The 27132-nt window shown below is 39.5% G+C and overlaps 1 protein-coding gene across 1 annotated transcript in view; it reads left to right on the forward strand.

The window, feature by feature from the left end:
- The window catches only part of ROS1 (ROS proto-oncogene 1, receptor tyrosine kinase), a 77314-nt gene extending 51844 nt beyond the window's left edge, over positions 1-25470 (forward strand). Inside the window, exons 35-44 of the mRNA XM_074819270.1 lie at positions 115-207; positions 914-1049; positions 1465-1627; positions 1904-1968; positions 4686-4815; positions 6416-6513; positions 7152-7355; positions 8479-8613; positions 13900-14063; positions 24040-25470. Coding sequence (XP_074675371.1) covers positions 115-207; positions 914-1049; positions 1465-1627; positions 1904-1968; positions 4686-4815; positions 6416-6513; positions 7152-7355; positions 8479-8613; positions 13900-14063; positions 24040-24185 — 1334 coding nt within the window. The 3' untranslated portion in view covers positions 24186-25470. The remainder of the gene's footprint in view (positions 1-114; positions 208-913; positions 1050-1464; positions 1628-1903; positions 1969-4685; positions 4816-6415; positions 6514-7151; positions 7356-8478; positions 8614-13899; positions 14064-24039) is intronic.
- The last annotated feature ends 1662 nt before the right edge of the window (positions 25471-27132 follow it).

The following is a 27132-nucleotide window of genomic DNA, read 5'->3' on the forward strand; positions in this document are numbered from 1 at the left end:
GAAGACATTTACACAGTAGGCAGCTCAAGGGTTCTCTCAGGTTTGCTCAGCTCCATAGGATTGATATCATTAGTATACACAGTCATTAACCAATATTCCCCCTTTATTTAACAGATACTATGATCTCTCCAGACACCATCATTGCCATTGCTGCTGTGATTGGAACTGTTGTTCTGGGCTTGACTGTGGTCATGCTATTTGGTTTTGGTATGTGTCTGAGATTTTGCATATCCTTGCTTTGCCAGGCCTCGGTAAAAGTTAGTTCAGATGGTAGGAGATGATTGGCCTTCGGGTTTAGGGAAATATTGAGCAATCCCCAGGCAGGAATTTATATTCTCATCCTTTGAGGCCCTCAGAATGGCTGGTTATGCTTTCAGTATCAAGAACAGGATATCAATTCACTCCATTCTCAGGCATTTCTTGCTGTTGATTCCCTGCAGGGAGAGCACAGGAATGCTGAAGGAACTCTGATGTTCCTGTGTATCTTTATAAATACTTGTACCTTATAAGTCTCAAGTTGGGTACTGCATTTGTGCACCAAAGGGTCCCATTTTTTTTCTCTTAAGCTTTGTCCCTGAAGAAAGGATGTAGAGGTTACCCTGAGATGTAGATGTCCACATGTGATGGTCCTGCCCTCTCACACCTCATCCTGTCCCTGGGATACAGCAGCAGCCATTTGGGCTTGGGTCTTGCCACATACAGAAGTGGATGCTTGACTGATTTCTCAGTTCAAGGAGCAATTGTCTGTGTTTTGTGGGAAAAAGATGGTGGCCAGATGGAAATATCTTGCTTATGTGAGCTGCTGGGGGGCCATATTGAACAGAATAACAAAAAAACCTGTAGCCTTTCAGCCTGCTCACATGCTGGGACACTCTCAGAGTGAAATATCTGATGGACTGTTTTTCTGTTCCAGTATGGCACCAAAGATGGAAATCCAGAAATAAGGCCTTGCCTGGACAGGTAGTGTTTATCAAGGAAGATAAAGAATTAGCTCAACTCAGGGGGATGGTTGAGACAGTGGGACTAGCCAACGCCTGTTACGCTGTAAGGTATGTCCTTGGAGAAAATGTATTTTCAGGACAAAAACCTCTAAAAGAGGGCTTCCCTGGACTGATTGTCACCACCGCACTCATCACTGATACCTCAAGGTGGAGTTAAGGGCTGCATCTGCACTGCAGGGCAGGTCTGCTCTGTAGTATGCCCTGCCATGTTGGCTATCTGGCATGCACCCTGTCCTGGATTGCTCCTAGCCCACCCTGCACGCTCACATTGGTAAGAAACCAAGTGCACGAGGAAAGAAGACCTGGTGTTTTCCATTAGCTTTCAAGACATCCAGGCTTCACCTGAGCTACCCTTAAATGTACCTGATGAGACAAATCGTGCCAGATTCATTTGAGGAAGAATTTTAATAACATTTCAAACATTCTTAGGTGTGAAGAAGTGACTAGTATTGCTGTTTTGTAGTGCTCTTCCTTCTCAAGCAGAGATCGAATCATTGCCAGCTTTCCCTCGGGACAAACTGAACTTACATAAATTGTTAGGAAGTGGAGCATTTGGAGAGGTGTATGAAGGGACTGCAGCAGATATCCTGGCAGATGGAAGTGGAGAATCCAAAGTAGCAGTCAAGGTAATCACAGCTGTGTATTTCTCTGGCAACAGAATGGGATGGGCAGAGAGATTTGGCTCAGAGGTTATACTACAGAAACAGGTGTTGACAGATTTGGGTATTTTCTTGTAGTATTTCTTGCAAGTAACTTAAAGCTGAGCCCATATCCTTGTAATGATTGCTGGAAAATAATGTGCATCTATGGCCATGTCTATGTCTGATTGCTTTACTTAAGCGCTATGTGATAACGGTAGTGGTGACCTAAGTGTTATTATACTTTTGCTTTCTGTTGAGTAGACTTTGAAGAAGGGTGCAACAGACCATGAGAAGAGTGAATTCTTGAAGGAGGCACACTTAATGAGGTAGGGAGAATTTTGCCACTGAGTAGCCTTCAGAAGCCAATATCATGTGAGAGTGGTGGCCTTCAAGAGGAATGAAAGCAACGCTTTCCTCTAAACGAATTACTGTGGCATTTTTGGGGTGTTCTCCTGTTTCTGCTAAAAAATTAAAATATTACGGATGAATCTTATGAAAATAAAGTTATAAAACTGATCAGCAAAATTTAAGATACAGACTGCAAGTTCAGTATGCTCATATCATGGATTTATTGGGGTTTAGACTGATGTATCTTTGCTCCCTTAAAACTAAGTTGGTTGCTAAAGGCAACTGGGCAATATTCCCATTTTACCAAAATAATCATATCAAAACCAGCTGATGCCTTGAAGTTTCAGCTTACTGTGGAAATTGGTTTTTAAAATTGTGCATACTTACCACTAGAGGCTGCCACATACCTCTACTATTGAGGCAGACTTAGAAAAATAATACATGTGTCACCAGTATGAGAATTTCACCAGGAAAGGTCTGTGTGTCAGCTAGAAATCTGGTTTTCCAGAGCCTCCACAGAAACAAATAGAAGTTCAGCTGAAGTTTTAAGCTGGTAATATAAGACTGAGAGTGTGGTTAATTTTCAGATGCACTTCTGCACTTCTCTGACTTGTATTTCATGAGTGCAGAATCAGAAGAATCTTTTGGAAAATGAAGGATTTTATATCCTGTACAGAAAACCTAGTGTTATTAAATTTAAAATTGCTTTTCACAGCATTATTTTTGTGTTTACATATTTTTAAGAAAATATCTTACATTTTTTGCCTAACTTTTTCTACATACTGTACATTGAATGAGGTAAGAGGCTTGTGAAAACCAAAATGGAACCATGTCATTAAAGTGTTGACAAAGTTTAATTAATTAAATTAATCAATTTAATTAAATTAATTAAATTTATGATGAAGAGCAAGTGTTGTGTGTAAACTTCCTACATTTTAGCTTCAGTCTACCTAGCAGTCATAAACCCCGTTAAGGTCTCTTTTCTGTGTAGTATGGAAATTATATGTATCCATAATTAAAGTCTCTGAACTTTCCTCAATTCTGCTTTCTTATTGCAGCTAAAAATCCAAAACCAGAAATCCTGGAAAAGTATATAATTGTAAATTTTTACATTAAATATAAACACTGATGTGGGCCCATATGTACACCAATACAATGAGACATAGAAATGAAGATAACAGAAAAGATTAAATATTATATACTCCTAGTAGTCATTAAACAATAATAAAAAAATTAGTATGTTTTATATGCTTTAAATCTTTCTTTTTTTTAATGTGAAAAAAGAATGATTTATTTCCCTCGTGGAGGGCTTAATGATTTTTCTTGATGTTCACCTGTAAGGTCTCATAAATGAAACCAAGGGCAGAAAGGTAAAGTAAGTGGACCTGATTATTTACAAACTTTAATGTTAGATATTTAAATGCAACTTTTGTTTTGCTTGCCTTTTTGGATGTTCATTAAAATTTGGATCATACTGTTATGTGTACTGTCCCAGTTAAGCGAGGACTATTTGTTTCTTCTATTATTGCTATGCAGCAATGGGGAAATGGAATTGTCTGTAATTCAAAAAGTCATTTGATATTGGTTATTGGTGAGTCATTTGTGTATATATATATATGTGGAGCAAATTCTTGGGTGTATCCCATCACTTGGGAAGTAAGGAATGACAGTTCGGTGGAGAAAGGGCTGCGTGAGCTGTAAGGAAGTGCCAGGTGCTCCTTCCCCTCTTTTTGTTCTTGAGAGTGCTAAAGTCTGTCTGAATGAGAGGTATGTGCTAGGGCCAGAGGGGGGGAACTGTCAAATTCAAAATCACACTTTTTGCTAGAGTCTTTGCCCACACCTAAGATTATGTGAATTGAAAGAGGTTGGAAGGAAAATGTCCCTCTGTTTTATTTGTTTGTTTACACTGGTGCATTTGACAGCATTTTGGACACTACCGGTTCGCCCAATAGAGTCAAGTTTCTCTGACTGCTGGTGCAAGTCCTTTCACACAGCAGTGCCGAGGGAAAACCATTTTCTAATACAAGAAATGTGATTGTAAAAACACAGGCATTGACAGAGGCAACAAATATTCTTCATTCTTTGAAAAGTGCTAGATCTGAGAGTGCTGATTGCTCTTTTTTACTCCCAGTCCTTTTGGACAGACACAGGCAATTACTAGTGTATCTGCAAGTATTCCTCATGCATGTTTTGTTTCTTTTGAAAATATACTGTGAGTAACAGTTCTCCTCTGAATTGTGAAAATAATATTTTGCACCTTGTGCTTTTACCTTTTCCTGTGCATTTCTCTGAATCAGCAGTTCTACTGTGAGTATATTAGTAAAAGCACTCTATTAAAATACTATAGATAGCTTTAATGTACAGGTGGCAATTCTTGTTATTCCTAGATGGGATTGCCATTTGGCTAATTTTCTTTGCTTCCTGGAAATATGATGAAGTGTGCTTTTAATACACATGCAGGCATCAGAGGGCCCATCAAAGTGCAGTGTAAGCCTGTGTTTTGAAAGGATGTCCCTGAACTGTCCCCATGACTGAGCAAATCCAGGCACTGTGAGTTACTAAATCACGTTGTTGGTAGAGGCAGGATTGTAAAGGCCAAACTGTTCATTCATTGCTTGCAGGTATATGTACTTTATCAACTGTCAACTAGCTGGATTTGTCATATGTAATCTTACAGTCGTTTCCTTCTCTTTAGTAAATTTGATCACCCCCACATTCTGAAGTTACTTGGCGTGTGTCTGTTAAATGAACCTCAGTACCTTATACTGGAGCTGATGGAAGGAGGAGACCTGCTTAGCTACTTACGAGGAGCCAGAAAGCAAAAGGTAACGTAAAGACCATGAAGCTTATATTTTTAACCTGTAACTGCCCATAGTTTCTCTATTTTTCCCTTTCTCAAAGACCATGCTGATGTTCATCTGTTTCTGTATCTGCAAGGTCTGACCTGGCTTTTCCTTAATGCCCTGGGACCTCAGTGTTGAGTGCTGACCTTGCATTTAGAGTTGCTATGAAGAAGTTTGAATATCATTAAATCACTGACCAAAATTGTGTTTTTAGTCATGAGATGTCTGCTGAGTTTCTCTCTGTGAATACAGTGAACAGTCCTTTGAAAAGTGATCACAAAAAATGGTGGTCATGTATCTGGTCTATTAGGCCTCAAAGGACTTTTTTTGTCTTTGAATAGCAGCAGTATCCTTAGTGTGCTAGGCATAGTCCAGGCATATAAGAAGATACTGTCCCTGTGCCTGTATCCTCATATTCTTTAGAAGGAAAGAGGAGAAAAGAATAAAGAATAATTGTCTTTAAGTAATTTTTTCCATATGTTACAGAGGCTCTCAAATAAACAAGCAACCACCAAAATTTAAAAATTTATAATTAACACAATTAACTAGTTGTTTGCAAACTACAGGTTTGAATGTCTGTGAGAGGAGAACAGAACTTCCTAGGGTTTAATGACAACCCGAAATGCAGAACAAAGAACTCAGTAGGATTTAATGACAAAATGCAGAACAAAGCCCCACTCCCTAGTGTTTAACACAACCCAAAACACTCTATCGCTCACCTGACAAGTGAGGACTCTCAACCTCGAGGACCTGCTCAGGGCAGCGTCCCGACCCAAGGCACCTCGAGGAGTTTCCTTGGGCAGCGTCCTGACCCAAGGGGAGAGTCCTCGACCCCAGCGTGCTGCTCCAGGGGATGAGCCCAAAATGGCTCCCCCAGGGGACTCCATTGATACCCAGGCTGAATCTGACCTGTAGTCAATGGCGTCTCCCATTGGCCAAAGGCCCCAACTACCGTGAAGCCCGGAGAGCAAAGGCCATCAGGAGCTGCTACACTTCAGCAGCCAAGAAGCCCTGTTTACATTGGGCAGGTGCACCTGCCACACCATAGTTAGCATGCAGATTAAGAATATGGATGGTAGGATTGTAGGACAAAAGCGCTTAACACTGAAATTTTATAGCATTATAGCAATTGTCTAGTTCATTTACATGATCAGATCAAATCCACACTCAGTATTGAGTTCTGTTGAAATGTATATACAAGTATTCTACTAGAATAATATATTAAACTGATTAACAGAGCAGCAAGCAAACCTGATCTGATAGTGGGAGGAAATTCTCAGGGTCCCATTTCTTCCACTATAGTGAAGAAACAACTCTGAAAGTCCCAAGATATTCTTAGCCCCAAATCAAAGAACAGGATATGTTCACCTGCCTTGCAGTGCAGTGATTTGGCAGTTTACCCTGCTGGTAATTAGCATTTGCTCTATTGACATACAGAGGTTTTGCACCCATGCTTTGCATGTTTTGGAAAAATCCTACGCATTTCAAATGAGGAAGCAATAACATCTTTACATAGGGAGGTTGTCATTCTGAGTCTGTAAAGCTGGAAGACGTGTCTAACTTCTGTCTTTGTTTCTTGTAGCTCCAGAGTCCCTTACTGACAATGACTGACCTCTTGGATATATGTATGGATATTTGCAAAGGCTGTGTCTATTTAGAGAAAATGCATTTTATACACAGGTACAGAACTTATTTCCTTATTCTTCCAAGGTTTACCCACAATATTGGGACTGATTATCTTACCAGGGAAAAAATGCCTAGAAAGATGTCACAATGTAACAGGGAAGTTGAGAGCACTGGAGTAAAATTTAATGTTATGTTTTTCTGCTGAAATCACCTACAATTCTCTCACAAAATGGTGGTCTGTCTGCTCTAAGACCTGAATCCAGGACTCGTTGCACCCTAGGCAAGAATCATATCCTGTGCAACAAAGAGAAGGGGGCAGGTAAGGAGATCCATTTACTGTCTTCATCTACCTAATGGGTAGCTATAGAGGACATAGAGCCAGACTCTTCTCAGAACTGTACAGGGAAAAAATGAGAAGCAACAGGCACAAGTTACAACAAGGGAAATTAGAGAATATTATTCACATTGTGCAGGATCAATCACTGGAACAGGTTGTCCGGGGAGGCTGTGTTATATCCAGTCTTGAAGATATGCAAAACTTAACTGAATGAGGCCCTAAGCCACTTAATCCAACCTCGAGGTTGGCACTGCTCTAAAGAGAGGGCTGAACCAGATGACCTCCAGAGGCCCCTTCTGACCTGAGTTATTCTGCAATGCTGATGCCATCCTCTTGTTTTTGCCTTACAAATCAGGGACCTGGCTGCTCGCAACTGCCTTGTGTCTGAGAAGGAATATGAGAGCTCCTCCCGGGTAGTAAAGATTGGTGATTTTGGACTTGCCAGAGATATCTATAAAAATGATTATTACAGGAAAAGAGGAGAAGGCCTACTCCCTGTCAGATGGATGGCTCCTGAAAGCCTCATTGATGGCGTCTTTACAAATCGTTCTGATGTCTGGTGAGTTATAGCAGCCACACAGCTGTGGGAATGATCATACTAAATCCCACAGCAAGAAAATATTGGTTTACAGGGGGAATGATAAAGTTGCATCTGCCATCTATAATAATTTTTAGGCTAAGACTGATTTCCTCCTAAGCGATATTTTAATGAGCTAATGAACAGTTTGGCACCATGACAGTACCTGCATGGATATATTTCTTAATGCTTTGAGCTCTAGCTTTGGATTCTGTCTGGAAAGAACTAGTGTCACTCAATCAAATAATTTTGTACTAGGCCCACAATGTGGTTTTTGCTTGACTGGTAAGTGAATTGACTGCTTGCATACTATTCCATTTTGTTTTCCATTAAGTTAATCGGCATTTAATTCCTAAAACCAAATACTTTCCCTTTACCATATCACCCTCTTCTGGTGACTTCTTTATTTTGAAGCCCAAATTTATCTGCATCATCAGTGGAAGGTCACAGTACTTTGCTATGGAGGTTTGCTTAAAGTGTGTCTTTGGGTGGGTTTGAGTTTACGGTGAAGCAACAGAGGCCCATGTCAGGAGACATGGAAAAAACCAAACCAGACCAGATCCATTAAACCTGAGATTCACACAAGTTTAGATTTCTGTAGCCATAGGTATTCATGGTGGGCTATAGCTCACCAATCTTGTCCAAATCCTCAGCCCACAGTCCATCCATTTGACTGCCACTCTTACATTTATCTAAGCAAGTAATTTAGTGCTCAGTGCCAAACCAAATGAGGTGCTGATTGCTTTCTGAGTGGTGCTTAGGAGAACTTGTCTCTCTCCATTTCCAACAACACCTCTAGAGATTTCTAAACACTTGTTTAAGTGAGGACATGCTCAATCAGAGAGTGTTGCCCAGGGAAGCTGTGGCACTCAGTGTCTTCTAAACTGTATCTCAGTGAGTCTGCAAAAGTGTGTCTTTTCTACACATTTCTTTTAACTATTCCAGAGGCTGGTTTAAGGACATATGAATTGTTTCATAAAAAATTAAAACTTTTTACTCCTAGTTTTTCTGAGTCTTATTCTTAGGTTAGAGACATTTTAGCTGTTGATAGGGAGATTGTTCATGATGACTATGGTAATTAAAATTTTTTGTTGTTGTTTCTTAGGGCTTTTGGAGTCATAGTGTGGGAAACATTAACTTTGGGTCAACAACCATACCCAGGTTTCTCCAATACAGAAGTTTTACACCATGTACGATCAGGAGGAAGGCTGGAATCTCCAAACAATTGTCCTGATGACCTGTAAGTTAATGTTCTTTAAATGTTGTTGACAATATTTATGAGAAGCAAGAGGCTTATTGCCAGGTGGCCATAATTTTGAATGTTACTATGCCCATGCAGAGTTCAACATCCTCCATTTTTTTTTTCAGATAAAACAGGTAGCACTTTTAGCTGCCAGCGCACTACTAATTCATCCAGTAGTGTGGCCTGTGAGTAAGAACTTGAGTATTGAAGCTGAATGGTGGGTATTGGTCTGTTAAACAGGATTTCAGAGACTATATAGAGTCAGTCTTGGGCATGAATCTGGTAGTAACGTGATAACAGGCTGAGAGTGCCTGATGGTGGTATTGGTTAAAAGTTAAGATGGCTTTAAAAAAGAATTTAGCAGTCCCTGTACACCATATGCCTGTGATAGCAGATATAACTGACTTTCTCAATGGTAGCTGCAGGAACTAGGCTAATGTTATAACATGTGTGGAAAATAAACCGTGCCCTCTTTGCAGATATAACTCTTACAAAAGCCAATAAGAAAAGCTGAAGCAGTTCAGCAAAAGGGGTCTGCACTTCTGGTTAGTCTTTAGCTGAGCTGGATAAACAAAGCTTTCAATTTCCATTTGTCTCTTGAGCACAAATTTCAGATTTAATTGCAAATTTCTTGCAATTGAAAGAATAAAAAGAATACATGTAGTAGTGGATCAAACCCATACTGGGCAGAGATATATAAAGGAGGAAGTTGAACTTGAGCCCAATGATCACTCAGAGTTGCCTAATTTCATGTCTCAATTCCTATATCACCCGCTCTGCATAAGCAGTCATAGCAATGCACTTGAGAGCCGGCCCTGCAAATGGAAGGACAGGCTACTTACAGTGCACAATTCTTACTCCTGAGGCTGAGGAAATGTCTTGAGAATAATTCTGTGATTGGCAAGACCAGATCTCTGTGATAGGTCTCACATCAGTTACCATACTCTGAGATTCAGAGAGGGTGATTATTTATCATTATGTAGGTATAGCTGAAACACCATATTAGCAATAAAAAAATGGTAAGCTTTAGCACTTGGAGGAACTGAAAAACTGAAGGGATTAGGATTTTGTTTTAAGAATAGAGTGAAAACTGGAAGTCACAGAACAAATGAAAACCCAAAGCAATTTCATTTTCAATATTTTCTGCTGAAAAAGGTTTCCTCAAAAAATTCCTGACAGCTGTCTTGTGAATAAAAAAGCATAGGAGGTAATGTATATCCATGTGCTAATTTGATACTCAAGATCAAACAAAGGCTCATAAATTGCCTTTAAAACAAGTGACCAGATCTTCAGAAGAATGAAGAAAACTTTGCTTGAAGTAATTTTTAAGGTCCCAGATCTTATATTTAGCATAGCAGGTAGGGCTTAAACATTGGTCTGCCTGTTGTAACCTGTAGGATCAGGGCCTAATAGCAGTAACACAGCTTTTGAAAGCCAAGGGACTGAATAAGCTCTTAGAGTCTTGTACCATCTTTTATCTCATTTGGTGAACACTCAGCACCTGCATGCAGCTTCTGTCAGTAGCATAAATAGCTTTTTGCTACTTTGCTATATCATTAATGGCATGCTGGAATTCTTGACATTCCTGCTTCCTTCCTCGTGGTTTTGAACCTGCATCAGGACATCAGCAGTCAGTAATTGTCTCCTCAGTGCTTTGGCTTGCTCATTGTCATTTGACAAAACAAACCATCACTGATAGGAAGAGAGTTCAAAGGGCAAACTACTTCAGCTGAGAAGTGTTTAGGAATTTGTGGTAGGCTTACACTGCAAGGACAAGTAGGGCTGATACAGAAACCTTGGGGTGTAAAAGCACTAAGGAAGTGGGGTTGGGTTCTTTTTCATCAGGGGTGAGAAATTCTCCCCCTTGCCTCCACAAGGTATTACTCCAGGGAGTAATAATCTGTTTTCCCCCAAAGAAGTGTGGATAAGTTAAACTTGGTAATGAATTGGAAAAGAGGCTTGGAGATCTATAAATGAGCCACATTTATTGAAATATGAATTAGATGTATGAATGGCACTACTTTTGCAGTCAGAAATCCACATCTGGCACATCCACCTGAATGTGATGCTTGCATGCAAGAGCATGCCAAGGTTTAGACTGAAGTTAGCTAATTTAACATAGATCCTCAAAGGCTGTGGATTAGTCAGGAGAATTTGTACAAGTGCGGTGCCACTTGACACTTGCTGACTTGAAGCTGCAGTTTCACCAAATGCTCACTCCCACGCAAAGTTATACAACAGTTTGATGAAGAAACTTTAGTTTCGTAACTAAGAGCTTTTGCTATTTGGCTCTGGGAATGCCCCCTGAAGGGATTTGGAGTGTGGAAGAAAAGAAGGGCTTGCTCAGAATGCATCAGATGAAAGCAGGGGCTCTTCTTCATCCCAGCAAATTTTATCCTTTTCTAAGAAAATCCCCACATCAATTATATTTTCCATCTCATGTGAGAGAAAATTAGTAATGTCCTGTAGCTTCTGTGCATAAAGTGCATTTCAGGAATTGTTCACTTTCAGCCTCCTATGTTAGATACTAAATATTAGTTATTTGGTTTTCCAGACTCTAGAATTCTTATTTGCCCCGTGTATGCAGCTCTATTGGACATATGGTTGTCAGTTGTCCCACACAGATAAGACATAGTTTTGAAGCATAGGTCTGTAGGTGTACATCTAGGTGTACAGTCTAGTTCTTAAATCTAACATAAACCTTTAGCTGATGTTGTGTTTGGATCAGTTATTTTTCATTTCTTCTTGAAAGGCTTTCCCCATAAACTAGGGGAATCCTCTGAGTCTCTTCCTTGTACTGAAGTGATGCACTATTTGATAGCCCATGTTTGGCTCCCCCCAAAATATAGGAATGTGCTCAAGCTGTCATTCATGTACATCTTGGCATATTAACCTGGCTTTCACCCTCTTGACTGGTCTCATGCTAATGCATTTCTGGGCTAGTGAAAGTTTATGCCATGTGACTTAAAAGTTTAGATGTCACAACATGCCTTGAAAGCTAAATATCATGTCACAGATAGCTGTCCATGCAAAATTTGCAGATACATTCTGAGACAGCATGAAAGTTTTTGTCATTAGAAACGTAAAACCTATCCGAATTAAATACTTTGTGAACAATATCAATTCTTCTGGTATTAATATTTTAAGCCAACCAACAAGTAATTTGATTTAGGAAATAAGAATATAGAATATAGTTAAAAGGAGAACATTCCAGTTCTGAATGTTTTGGCAGTAATGATATCCCCACTCAATAACAAAACTGAACAGCTTTATAAAGCAGATTGTCCAATAAAAAATTAGTTATTTAGACAGACAGAGATTGTTTTTAGGAATATAAAAATATTCAGAAGCCATATTTGTCATGTTCTTGTTTCATAAATGAAAAGAGGAAGAAATTTTTTACAATGAGGATGGTGAGACACTGGAACAAGTTGCCCAGAGAGGTTGTGGATGCCCCATCCCTGGAAGGCCAGGCCGGATGGGGCTTTGAGCAACCTGATCTAGTGAAAGATATCCCTGCCCATGGCAGGAGGATTGGACTAGATGATCTTTGAAAGTTCTTTCCATCCCAAATCATTCTATGGGTCTATGATTTATGTATCATCTCCTGTTTCTTTCTCTCTCTGTTGGCCTATGGCTGTCTGCTTCTTCCTTTCTGTTAGAAGAACAGTGTACCCAGTCAACTCTTTTGTTACATCTTGCACAAAGCTCTGCTCATGAGAGCCCATGTGCTAACCTGGTGGAGCACAGCATCTCAACTTATGCTTTTTTTCTTGGATATTCTACCAACCAGCTTGCAGAAAGCAGATTGTTTGGCTTCCAGCATCCAAGACTGGCTTTTGAATTCAATGAGACAGACACTTTGCTGGCAGCAGAAGGAAAACTAGTTATTTCACCTCATTTTGAGCCCTGTTCAGTACTTTTCCATCTATATTTCCAGTGTTATCAATAACCAGTACATCTGAAAGTAAGCAGATGAAGTGATTCGGAGCGTTAGGAAGTTGCTACCACTTTTTAGACTCTTAAAATGGATTTTCAGGATTTCACTGGATCCTTTTGAAAAAAATTGGATCACTCTGTCCATCTCCACAACCACATGATACAAATTGATGAAAAGTGGTTCTGAAAGAGTTTTTCTACTCACGTTTCTCATCCAATGTCAATATTTTAATGAAAAATGTCATTGAGAAATCAGAAGTCAAGAAATTTCTCCCACCTGTCACCAAGGGTTTTGTAAAATACCCAATTGTGATGAAGGACAGCAGTCTCCTTTTTAAGATGGATAAGCAAGGATCTGAGCAAGCCAATTCATTTCACATAACTCAGTAATGCCTGGTATCACATAGCAGCAGGTCTGGGAGGCTGTTTGTCAGGGGAGGATTTGAACTTAGGGCTTAGAGGTGAATACTCCACATTCCAGTAACAGCTTCCTGAACCAGCCTTTCATGGGCTGCTCAAATGCTGCTCTCTGGTTTTGAGACTCTAAGACCTCTCCACTCCCAACACTTAACATGTCCAGGTGCTGACTGTGTTTTGTTTTACAGCCTGGCTCCCCCTGGCTTTTGTAGGATTTGGTTTTGTGTAGCCTGGGCTCACCTTGAATAAGCAATATAAATTGGCCCTGTCCTTTAGACAAACGGGAGGGGCACTCTTCCACTGATTGGTACAGACAGTGTTGTGCAAGGTGGGCTAGGACCCCTGCACTCAGAGGAAACTCATACCATTTTTGCCTTTGATGGGAAAACTTACTCCTATTTGTTTTGGTCTGGAGGCAAAGTCTAAATTAACACTCTCTGTGCTGGAGAGTTTGCCTTGAACTTCCCCTAAATTTGAGGTAGTGAGGTAGTGTGAGCTGAAGAAGGATTAAATAAGCTGATAGCTTCAGGTTCATTTCTGGTTTTAGACATACTTTTTTTTTTTTTTTTTTCCTGTGAGAGAATTACCTCTTTGTCTGCTTTCTTAGAAAGTAGTGGTGACTTCTTTGGTGAGAGCAGATATTAATGGCAAATGTGTCTTTTTTTTAAAAAAAGTTTTAGCCACTCCCAATCTCAAAAATATCCATTTTTGAAAAATTAAAAGCATTCATAGTGATTATTCCTGACAACTGATCTTTATTCTTCTTTTCCTTCCCTCAGTAGCTGATGATAAACTTTGTACCACATACAAAGCTTTTGGAAGCTGAAAATCTAAGCCAAACTTGTTTCTCAGATGATTTAATGGTAAGTGTTGAGACAAAGGATTCTATTATCTTTAATGTTTGCATTTTAACAATTTTTTTTCCAGATGTGATTTAATGACAAGATGCTGGAACCAAGAACCTCACAACAGACCTACTTTCTCTTATATCCAGGACAAACTGCAAGAGATAAGACACTCTCCACTGTCCTTCATCCACCATCTTGCAGTCAAAGAGGCAGCAACTGGAGTCATCAACCAAGCTTTTGAAGGTGAGTCTGGGCCAGCACCTGCTGTCCCCATAGCCTCTTCCCCATGAACAAAGTGGGATTCAGCAGTTATTTTCATTGCATTTGTCCCTGCCTCAAATTATCTGCCTATAAAATGGAAACGGCAGATTTACCTCTCATAATGAACTTGTAAATATGCATTAAGTATGATGCATTTGGTAAAGCACATATAAAATTAACAAGCCTATGAGGTTGCAACTGAGCCTGCCTCACAGAGGCATCCAGCTTGCCTCTAAATTTTTGATACTTCATGACCCTGTTCTGCTAAAGTAAATGCTTAAGTTCCTTGTACAGCCAGGAGAGCTTTAGAAGGCTTCTGGGTAGAAATCTGTTCCAATTTCAAAGGCATCTACTCCCTCTCTATCAGCTAAACATGACAGTTAGGCACTTACTTTAGGAGTACTGATTCAGTAGTTGCCTGAAAGTGAGGCATAAATTAGATGCCTAAGTAAGGCAGCCTTTATCCTAGCCTGAACTGTGATAGCTCCAGCCAGGAGTCACATCATGCCTGTGCTCTGCACACTGTGAATGAATAAAGCTAGGTGATATTAAGTGATACTTAAGACATGGGACACAACAAAGTCCAATTATATAAGAACATTATTAAGGTTGTGAAGACAAGAATTTAAAAAAATAGCCAATGCTAAATTTGAAGTTGTTTGTGTAACTGTGATTCAAATCATCTAAACATGGAAATGAACATCCTGACTGGGCCAGAACAAGAAGCTTTTCACATCCTGTAGTAATTCCTGGCTGGCTAAACCTTGGGAAAAAGTGAAGTCTTATTAAACAACATGATTTGAAAATCTGTAAAAAGAAAGTTTTTATCATTTGAAATATTTCACTTTTATTTCACAGGTTTGGTTTTGGTTTTTTTAGTTTAACCTGTTTGCATTCTGTGGTTTTCTACTGAAAAGTGTTTCCTGTTAAAAGAATTATTTTCCATTCTAAAAAAGCAAAACCTAGTTGTTTCTAAAACGTCTAAAGGCTTTGTTTTGTTTTGTGGTTTTTTTTCCTTCATGAAATATTATTGAACTAGGAACTCACACTGCTTCATAAACAGTTTTGATACATCCATATCTTGTGATTTCCTAAAAACTTAATGATCCATTCCAGGAATGATGCAGAACTCAACTACACAGTCATTTTTCTGCAGGACTCTACCTGTATTCAAATCACTGGCATTGTCCAATGCTCAGTTAATGAGAATCTATTTGATACTTTGTTAATCTTTATAATTTGGTGTAGCTTTACAAATATCAGTTTATCCCCATCGTGATTTCTTTCTGTCAGATCCAGTCTGGGCATGACATGTTTATATGTCATGACAAGACTAAAGACTTTATCAAGACATGATGGATCCAAAGTAAGCCAGCACTGATAACCTCTCATTTCATGCTTTTTTAATAGCTGATTTTGCACCCTTATGCTATAATGAAAAGCTTCGTGTATTTGCATGTAGTGTCATTTCCTAGTTTCTTTAAGGGCATCTTTGCTCTGAATAGTGGAGTTCAGGAAAGAGATACTTAATCTGGCACAAATCTAAGCCTGGCATTAGCTCAGGAAAGGAGTACAGCCAACTAATTAGTCACTATGCCCAAGCTAATAGGCATTACGTTTTGGATGGACTTTATCTCACCTACATGCAGCTGTCTAGAAGCTAGGAGTCTCATCTAAGATACTCTTCTAGCTATCTCTGTAGTCAGAAGCAGAAACAGATATGTCCAGAGAGTGACAACTCTGATGTTTTAGGTGTGTATCATAGCACAAAAGGGCTCACCTTTTGCCTTTCTCTCCACTGATGATGGCTGGAATCTAGGTGACTTGCCATAGTTGACTTGGATACAGCATCTTGGACTAGATGTTTAATTTTCAGATGGCTACAGGAACACAACATCCACTGGACAGAGGGCTGTACTGATTCAACTGCTTGCATCTACTCTTGAACTAGTGTGGTTTCTTAGCTCAGACATCTTTGTTCTCTGTTCCCTAACTCCATGGGCAAGAGAGACATAAAAACTAAGGCAGTTAAGAAATTCTTGTGGCATTACATCAATACCTGTTAAAATCTTTAGCAGAACTGAGACTTTTAAATATAAGCATGCCCTTCTGGTGTTTGGAGTTGGGGAAAGATGCTGGAATATAGGTATCATCCTTTTGGTGGAGCAGGCCTGGCACAGATATAACATACAAGGACTTCAGTTTCAGAGCTTAACATGTGCCAGCTAAGTATGGGTTTTCCCCTACTGTTAACTTGTTCAATCTAGGCAAATCATTACTTTCACTGGGATGACAAATATATATTCTTAATGTAAAAAACATTATATTGCCAAAATTTCAGGTTCTGTCACACAGCAGAGATCATAGAGAAAAAGCCATTACTTTGTTTGTGTGGGACAAGAGTAGCATTCTTAGAAATGGCCAAGTTGTAGAAATGGAAAATATGGATTGAAGCTTCCATGAAAAGTTTCACTTTGAATGGTTAAAATTTGAAAAAATACTTTAACACAGAAAATGTTGTTGTATGATGGACTTTTAGGGTAGTCTTAATAATAGGGGTACACCATAATATATGTTATATTTAGGAAATCTGTTGGCAGTGGTCACTTTTTAAATCAGAGTCCATTAAGCCTGTTCATAATAACCTAGTTGGTAAAATCTAGCTCACTATGGTAAACAGGGCAATTCAATGCAGGCCGAGCTTTGGCAATAGCTCTCAGAGCCAGCCTGTTTTGCTCAGCTCACTCTCTCCCTGAGCCTTACCCTTTTCCCCACCAGCTGCCCTGTTCCCTCTTGTGGCTTTCTGCCATTCTTCCCTTTCCATAGGGAAATGTCTGCTCAGCTGTTGTTGCCACAGACCCACTACTAGATCTGCATTGGGATGGGAAGACAAAACAGCTGTTTTCATGGTTCTATTCAATGTTTTCATGTTTCAGTGCTCGAAACTATGCCTTAACTTCTCCTCAGGGTCACTCGGTGATTTTCAAACAGGGAATGCCCATCAGGAAACAGTGTAGCTTGAATTTTATTCATCTACATATCATCCTTTCATTTAAATGTATTTTAAGACACTAAACTATTGATAAGCTCTTTACATGCCTCTATAATGCACATACTTATTTCCCCATATATTCATAGTTCACCTCTTATGTCCCTCTTTCCCCAAGGACGGTTTTTATAAGCCCATTAAAATGTTACGCTACGTACTCGACTGAAGGCCTGGAGTCCTGGTGATGTCTTAATGTTGCTGAATTATCTGATCAGGGATACATACATGTCAGTTTTTCTGTAGCTCTCCAGCCTTAAATTAATTCAACAGTTTTTCTGCCTGCAAAGTAAATCTTGTGCAGTGGAGTTCAGTGGAACGTGGGCTCCAGAAGCGCAATTGATCTAAGCAAGAACCAGCAATTTGTGTTCTACTCAAGCTTCCAGACTAAAATGCGTGTTCCATTATGAGCGTGTCATAAACAGTTCGGGGCATGGAATACATTTCACTCTGTGATTTATAAAACACTGTATAATAAGTAAGCTATTTTATAAATTTGTATTCATTTTTAGCTGGGACTAAGTGAAGTACTTCTTGTGTTTGTAGTAGTAGTAGAAAGAATACAGCCGAAACAAATAATCCAAAAGACTGTTCCATGATGAATTGTCCTGGACAACATTTTCCCAAAATGTTATGCGGTCATTGGCCTTTGTGTGTAATGAAACTCCTGTCATGAGCCTCCCGCCAAGAAATGCTTGCTCTCACCAGGAGAATTGGTTCCAAAAGAAAGAGCCAAATGTCAAGCAAAGTGAAATGACAGGCCTCAAAATAACTATGAGTCTTAGCCCTGCGTGGAATCATACATCTTCCAAATTCTGTTGAGCCTTACCTACTTGTCAGTAGCCACATCTTTAGCAGGTCCATACATGCTGTTGGTGCTATTTCATAGGTGGGAGAGCTGGAAAATGTTAGTTTTTCTCAACAACATTAATGTCGGTGCAGTATGACACACAGATTGCAACTGTGGATAAACTAATACAGACAGTATGTTAGTGGTCTGGACAGCATGCTAACAGCATAATGTGGGGATGGCAAAGGGGACGCTGGCTTCGTTATTGCAAGAGCTACCCTTCTAAAGGAGACATCAAGTAGCAATAAATATGCCTGAGCAATACCAGCAGCTCCTGGCACTGCTGCTTTGGAAAGGAGGGAAACAAACTCAGGGTCAGGAATGGGTCTATCAGAGAAAAACTCTTCAGAGTTTTTCCTTCTTGTTCTTACAGACTTTCCCAGGACATTGATCATGGGCATTAAGTAGCACTAACAACATTTTTTTGAGTCAGGGAAGCACTATCCAGCTGGAAGAGTGAGACACCAGTGGGTTTTGAATCCAACGGGAATTGACTGAGCAGAGGCCCTGTCACCAGAGTCCCCATTCATTGCTGAAAGATAGGCTCTTCTTCCTCCAGTTTCAAGAAGTGCAAATGAAATGTCATGAATCAGCTTGCTAACAGGATGGCCCTGCATTGCTGTAAAAATATCCAGTCCATCTATTTTCAGACATAACTTTTTACATTTACACATACAAGACAGCACTATATTTTTTCAGGTCCCAAGCGTGCCCCTTTACGGATGGAAACACCTGTTTATTTTGGCAAACGTCTTTGCCGACATCAGACAACTGGGCATTAAGCAGCTGGAGCGGCTCCTTGCCTTTATGACCCAGGAGGACTATTCTTATCAGGGCTGCTTCCCACAACCTCTTTTGGACCTATAAGGAAAAAATGTCTAATTGCTCAGAAGCTGTGTCGGAACACCACGTTCTTACTGCTGGAAGTGGCTCCTCTGGCAAGAGGACACGCAGGGCAGTTGAAGGGAGCCTGAGGAAATCCAGGGTAAAAGACTGAAAGGAAATACATTTGGCCTCAAAGACATCATTTTTAAATCCCTAAGATGGAGATGCTGCTTGAAAAATGTGGGAAGATAAAACAGTTAGAATTTTGTAATGTTTTCTTTTTTCACTTTTCTTTCCAAATCCAGTCACTCAGTGTATTTAGTTTTTTCAGCAATTAAGTTACTTGCTAAAAATGTCACTTGTTTTTTTTAAATCCTCTGTGCAAAACTTTGCATTGAGGAGATTTGATATTAAAATCTGGAATCAGTGATTTCAACATTAATTAGATGTCTGCCCTCTCTGCTGGCTGAGTAGTACTGGTTTGCTGTTCCCTGTGTGAGAGTCATCAGTTTATTTTCCTAAAACCAGCTGCCTTTTAAAAACTATTCTGCACACCTCTCTGAACTTAAAGTAATCACTTGGACAAACGGAAGCTTCTCTAAAGCAGATGTGTTGATAAGAGACATTTTAAAAACCTTGTATCTAGTCTCCTTTGTATTTTTCTGAAATTCAGTAATCCTCTTCCCCACTTAGCTTAGTGAGTGGCTGACCCAAAGCCAGCGAAGGTCAGAGAAAAGGCTTCTTCCAAAACAGTGAGTGGTTACAACACTGCAGGAAGAGGGGTACTTGGTGGAGTGATTATTTCTTATTTGTCCCCTAGACAAATGCTGTTTGATTCCAGAGAGCACACATGAGCCATATGATACTGCAAGGAAAGTCATGCTAATACTTTGCCTTGGACTGAGGAAAAAAAATATCGGATGATATGATATTGTAAGAGCTGACATTTGTGTAGTATGGGTGTATAGATATAAGCAATTAAAACTTAGGCACTTGCTTACAGTAGCTCTCTAGGCTGTTTGACAGTTACCAGTGAGTTGTAGACATGTTCAGAGGATGTTATTATGTAAAGGTAAGGATGTGAAATAAGCATCTCCACAAAGCGGCTCATTTCTCCTTTCTCTCTGCATTGAGTGTAAAGGCAGCCTAGGCAAGGAGCTTAAACTGGACACGTAAGATCTGGGTAATTAAAACTTTGTAAAATGAATCCTGCTTTGTGACTTGGAGAAGGGGGGTGCTTTCCTATTTATATAGCCTTATTGTATTGCAGTAAATGTGGAACTGGCCTTTTTTGGTGCTCTTATATCATCAATGATAATAAATAAGATAATAAACGGGGTTATAGCTGTATTTCCCAACCCAGCTTTTTGTACACAGAGGTTTTAGTCCACAGATCTCTGAAAAATCTATTAAAATAAAAAGAAAGACAGGCAGTCAATGCTTCAAGCAGTTTAGTGCAGTGGAAACGTGGGATGAACAAAATTCTCACTTTTAGCACCTTTACTGTCTGACAGAATAGCAAAGCTCAGTGAGTCACCCTCAAATCATGCAAGATCATGTGCTTCATTAGACAGGAAACACAGATATATCTCCACTGATATATAATACAGAGTGGAGTATTAAAACGGATATATATTTGTTCTATTTATATTCCTACTGGCAATGTGCAGAAACTGAAACATAGCACCTCCAGCTCCAGGTGGCCAGCAGGTATCAGGAAAATACTCCCTACACAGGAACTATCTCCTTGAGCTAACCAACATATGTGAGGTGGAGGAGTCAGGGTTCAATAGCCACCTTTTCACCCCTAACAAAGATATGTCATCAAGTGCATCTTTTGACTGTGTTCACTGTGGGGTACATCTTTCAGCCATGCCAGTAAGTCAGGCGGTCCCTTGTTTGCTACCACGTACTTTGTGTGGCAGAGACAAAAGGCAGAGTATTTTATGAGAAAAATAAGAGGATATTAATGGGAAAAAGGAAATGTGGCTGCACTTCTAAATACCTTACCATATTGAAGGTGCTAAGCATTGTATGGGATTATGTTACCCAAGATTAGTAACATCTCAGGCTGGCTACTTAGCTGGTGTAAATCAGTGGCATCCCACTGGTTTCTATGGAGCTTTGTTAATTTGCGCTAGCTGAGGATCTGGCCTTCAACTAGCTGTAATAGAAGATCAGAATCTCTAGCTCAGTTTGTTCAGTCTCTACCAATCAGCTTTTCTACTGACATTTTTTTCCTCTTAAATGTTGTCACCTTCTGAACTTAAACACCCCAAAACCCATCTGCTTATCAAGACATCACAAAAATTTGCACCCTTCCAGTCAGGACTTCAAAACATGTTATGAGCCCACACAGCCTACCGAGCAGGCAAGGAAAGACTCTCTGCGATCGAAGAGCAGGATATGCAGCTGCCCTGCGGCAGGAAGCGGTCGACTGAGATGCTGAGATCGGGAAGGGGGAAGCATCGATTTTATCAGGTTGGGATCTGTCTCCTCAGAGGAGGCTAAGCAAGCAAACTCCATCCCTCGTTAGTATGAGTCAGACGATCATAGTTTCTTGTGTCAGTTAATGTGGGGCTCTCTAGAGTAAGCTTCTGCCTACCCATGGAGAGATGCATTGTAATTGATTTACCTGCAGTCTGGCTCAGATGTTGTGATTTAAGCACACCACTACTAGGAAAAGTGTCCAGCAAGGTCAAAGCTGCATGCATTGAGGACCTGAGACAGGTATCTATGCAACTACAGTGCTGAGTTTTGAAGTTGCCATTTTAGTTATTGGAAACAGTCTACCTGAGAGAGCACAGAGCTCAGTGGGAACCTGCTTCTTGGCAGAGTACTTCTCAGCCTGTACATAGCGCTGGACTGCCAGAGCTAGCTTGCCTCATGCCCTGAGGTAGGTCATTTAAAGCAAATGTGGGTAACTCTACACTATGCAGTTACCCACTATGCAGCAGCCCACAGCGTAGACAACCCTTCAGGATTTAAGCGTTTGGAGTTGACTTCCCAGCACAACTTCAGATTCCATGAAGGTGTTCCTTGGACACCTCCTCTCGGGGTGTTTTGGCTTCAGCCAGGCTTTGCTTGTGAAATCTGAGGGGATCACATCACATGGTTTATCCTGCATTTACTCACGTATAACCCAGCTTGACTATACATCAATCAACTAATTTTAGCAATGTTAAAACTGAAAAGAAAAGAATGATATCTCATGAATATACTGACCTGCCTCCCCAATCCAGCTTCTCTCTATCTTCCTTCAAATTCTTGGCATTTTTTGAAGGGGCTTCCAAAGATTATTCAGAATTCTCTGCATTGGCTTATGGCATCCTAGGGTGTTGGTGGTGCTTCTAGCCCTCACATTTTTTTGGGAATTTCAGAACATATAATGATTTTTTTCCTCAATAGCACATTTTCAGTATCTTCTGTCTCTATCCATCATATAACTAAGTGAGCAAAAATTATTTGCCTGCTTTGCTGAATTTCATGAGAGGCGAGCATTGTACTGCATAACTTGACATCTTTGCATAGATTTTTTGGCTTGTACAGCACAATGGTGCTAAGCTTTCATAGGCACCGAACACTGCACAAAGACATGACGCAACAGTGAAGGAAAGACCACTTGTAGTCAAAAATCTCATTGTGAAAGTGGCCATGTAGCTTATATGTGCCATGTCACAGGAGAAAGGTCATCAACATTATATTCTTCCTTTATCTTTGGATAGGATAAAAATATTCTGCAAAAATAGTGTTTCTTGCTTATTTTGTTCCCAAAGCTCAAAAAGTAAAACCAAGGCAAAGTATTTGATTTTTTAGCTCTTTTTCTCTATAATTAGAAACACAGGGGCACATAGGCTGAAAAAGGATTATAATATTTTATATATTCTGTAGTTCTTCAGACCTGTTGGGGAAAGAATTAGTAATGTATCTATATATCTGGTAAAAATATCTCAGTGACCTCATACTCACATTTGTGTAAACATCACCTCATCAGTTCCAGATACTTATACAGGAAACAAATCTGAATGCTCCTCTAGTGTTCTATACTTAGGCAGGTCAGCCGGCATATGTCTGGTCTGTAAATACCCAGTTTTACTTGGGTCCTTATTTTAAGGTTTCTCTCCTAATAGTTTGCTGCAAACATGCCCTCAGCATTTTCCAGTGTGCCTGAGGGTTCCCATTAAAAGCTTTATTAAACAAAAACCAAATACAAAGAAGAGCTGTACTGGTTGGTAAAGGCTTGGTTGGGATTGAATTACTAAATATTGCCATAATAGTCCAGAACTGACAAAGTGAGTATCAAATGATTTTTCGTAGCTGTCAGTCACCGTGGAATGTGACCACAGTTTGCTCTATGTCCCAATTCCCACCTTGCTGACAGGTTTCTAAAATCAAAATTATTCTGCAGAGTTTTCCTGCTAATCTTTCCTAGTGGACTCTAGCATGTGGAACAGACTTCTGACTTCATAGCTTGGGGGGTGTGTGTGATTATAGTGACATAGTAAATTGTATGTTGCCTGGTGCAACAGCACAACGCTTGCGATTCTTTTGAACATATAACCTTGAATGTCACATGCTTAATTTTCCAGTTGTGAAGTAAAATAAGGAAGCAGTGTAATAAAAGAAGGCACGTTACAAAAGTAAATGCAAAAAATAGCAACAATTATAACTTGAGCCTTTAGGTAATAATTTTTTACATTTTTAAAGATATATCCCCTGCAATAGATTTCAGGCAACTCTGTATATGTGAACAGCATCAAATTAGGGAAAAAAATACCAAGTTTTTAGAAATGGGAAGAACCCATTGGATTGCCAAGTTTAAGTTTCTAGAAAGACAGAATATTACAAGTCCTCTAGAGAGACAGTATATAATGATTTAGTAGATAGAAAACTGCCTATCATACAGGACTCTAGCAGTATTATTAGCAGGGTTACATGAAGGTACAGATTAAAATCACTTTGGCTTTATGCAGGTTATCTTTACTACCAGAAGAAGCGAGTCGTGTATTCATAACTGTAATGCTGCCTGTGGGGGTATGAATGGTGATGACCAGCCTTCCCTAAGTGATCTGCTTAAAGCTATAATCCACACAGGCAATAGCAGAAAACACATTTGAATCACCAGTCTTTATGCAGTCACTAGACCAACTTTCTCCAACAGCGGTCTGATTTTGTTTGCTTTCTAATGCTACATGTATATCACTCTGCTGTTGTCTTTTCTTGTTTTTTAAATGTAGATAGTGATGTTCCATGTGCAGATTCGGACAGTATTCTTTCAGCCATGCTAATGGAAACAAGGAATCAAGAGGGCTTAAATTATTTGGTATTAGTCAAAGAAGGCAACCAAGATCAAGGAAGCAACAATTCTGCTGAACTTAGTTAAGTCTGGTTCCCTGTGTTTGAAGGAAAGAGGGAAAGAAGAAAAAAAGCTCTACCAAAGAAGACATAAGCCAAGAAAAATATTCTGCACATCGTCATACTTTCAGAGATGTCTTAAAAAAACAGCAACTCTCTAAAACACTAAAACTACCAGAAAATATCATAAGGTACTGAATGATGTGTAGCAGAATAAGACAACAATTACTTATCTTTTGATTTTCTACATGTTATGGTTTGGGTGTTTCACAGGAGATAGTTTAAGGGAATAAAACGCAATCAGACAGTGAGTGACTTCATTGTGGTGTTGATTAAATTTACACAATCACATATGCCTTAGACACAGTAGTCCTTCCAGAAAGGGAGTATTGGTATGCTGTTACAAAGAAGGAACCAATTTGCTCATGAAAAGAAAAAGCAGCTGAAATCTGGCTTCATAGTACACAAACAAGATTTTACAAGTCGAAAAACTAACATAAATTCTTACTGTATTTTTATGATCTCCAGATCAGAAAGCAATTGAAAAAGGGTGACTGGGTTGTTCACTGCTGGGGATGGTCTATTTCACTATGTAATTTAAACAAATGCTTGCAATCATCTTGAATGTTAAGTTGCACAGTGATTGATCTGTGAATCTAGACAGTCCTGTTTTCTTACATTTCTTTTCCTTTCCTTTCTAATGTTTATCATCCTTACTATTTTTTATCAGACTGGGTGAAGGGAGATACTTTTCCTTGGTATGTTTGGAGATCAAGTCAAAGTATATAATAAAATGATATATAAATCATTACTGAATAAAAGGCAGCAATAAGCTTTTTGGAACATTTCATCATGAACAGTAGTTTGCAAATTATACAGAACTATTCACTAACATATGCCAGGAAGCTAGAAACATGCTCTGATTTTATGCAAATATTGGATAAAGGGGGACACTGAAGAGTAGTAAAGGCACTATCTGATGTCAGAATGCATAAATTTTTAAGATGCAACTCCACTGAAATCAAGCTTCAAAAGGTTCTTAAATGGAGATCCAACACAGATGAACAAGAAATTTGGTTTTTGACCATTTTACTCAAATGGAATAGAAATTGAGACCTTTTGTATTAGGATTCTTCTTTTCCCTGACAAAGCCCATTGAAGCAGTCTCTAATTATATACATATTTTTTGCTCATCTACAAATTAGTGCAAAAGCCAGATTTCCTAATAACAATTGCAGCACTTTGCTATGCTCACCAGACCATGAGTGATGGATAAATAAATAAATGCTGTATAATGTTTCCTTCCTCTTCAAGTGCTGCTTGATTGATTATAGAGCTGTTCCTTCCATTTCAATAACTTAAACATAAGCAACATTTACTAACCAGTAGCATGTGGTAGCCAGAAACCAGGAAGATCCCAGTTCTGTAGACACCCCACCTGGATGACTTCATGCGCATGTGCAATTCCACTTAACCGAAGAGGATTGCTCAGTCAGCAAGCCACAAACAAAGGTTTTGAAATCAAACAGGACTTCGTATATCTTTTTCTTTAGCAGGAGACGCCTTCAATCCTGCCAAAATTTTTTCTAGGCAACACCTTTCACAGGCCTCATGACCACATCTGTGATGTGATAACCCAAGTCAATTCAGTATGGTGTAGGTCTGAGTTGGAAAAGAATCATGCAAGAGCCTATCCAACATGGGTAAACTGGGTTACTGGGCAAGGTGAACGTCAGTGACAGACAGCAGTCAGAAGTAGCACCCCTGAGGTCTTGAAGTAGTCACAAATACCCAAAACGGCACAGAAAGAACAGAGGGGAGGTTAAGTGTTGTCCACATTTTATAAGTGTTGCAAGACAAGACTAGTTTTAATGGAGGATTTATCACAGTGTGATGAGGAAGAAAATGTCAAGTTTAATGCACTGCAAATAAATGAAAGCTCAGGATATTGACCAGTGATCTACGCCTTTTGCACCTAATAGTATGAAAAATGTATTGGACTGGATAAAATGCAAATCTCTTGATTCTAATCTAAGGATCCTGATCTATAATTTGCTGAATTCAGTGGAAGACACAATACCTAACATTCCCCCTAAGTGCAGTGATCTAAGGCATGCTCAGTGATACATTGTCAGCTCTGAGCATGGCCCCACCCATTCTCCCTCTCTCATTTTCCTGCCTTAGAGGAGTAAGTATGCAAATGCAGCTATTCCACTGAGTAAAGCTGAATCTGACGTGTGCAAACTTACCTCTCTTGCATCCACCCATGACACTACTCGCAGAGTTTCTTAATCCCTCACATTTCTGTATCACCCTCCTCTTTATACATCTTCATCATTTCACCTTCTCTCTCACTGAAGTGATGCTTTCTCCCTTCCTTTAAACTCTTCATGATGATTCATGTTTTACTCATTCGTTCTTATTCACTATCAGAAGGACACCTCTTGCCTTCAAGCAGCCAGCCTCTCATGACAGTTTCCATAGCTACTTTTGGAGACGGTAATCTGCACATGTAATCTGTCACATATAAGAGGTGACAAGAATGAAAGACCTTTTTAGAACATTCTTTCTTGGGCCTGTATTTGTGTCTGATAGTTGGTAACTCCTCCTGCGGCAGATCAAGGGAAAGAGTCAAGAAAGCCTTGAGTTCTAGTGTCTTGACTTTCAAGGCTACAGGTTTTTAAATAAATGTAAATGGGTTTAAGGGTGATAATGTCATTTAAAGGAAATATGTGTTTAAGGGAGAAAAGAATCCTGACATATCAGAAAGGTTAAATGTGAGGTAAGGGTACAAGTGAAGCAGTTGTTGTGACCACACTTGTGTGGCGTACTGCTGAGAGACTCATCCTCAAGTGTAGAAGCAATAATGTGTATTTTTACCTTCTTTGTTTAAGGTGCACAGTGAGACTGAGTCTACGGTGTGATATCTATGTAGTAAGAGGAATTCTGTCTGGATTCTCTTGTAAGCCAGAGAA

The sequence above is a fragment of the Strix aluco genome, chromosome 3 (assembly GCF_031877795.1).
Source record: "Strix aluco isolate bStrAlu1 chromosome 3, bStrAlu1.hap1, whole genome shotgun sequence".
NCBI classification, from domain to species: Eukaryota; Metazoa; Chordata; class Aves; order Strigiformes; family Strigidae; genus Strix; species Strix aluco.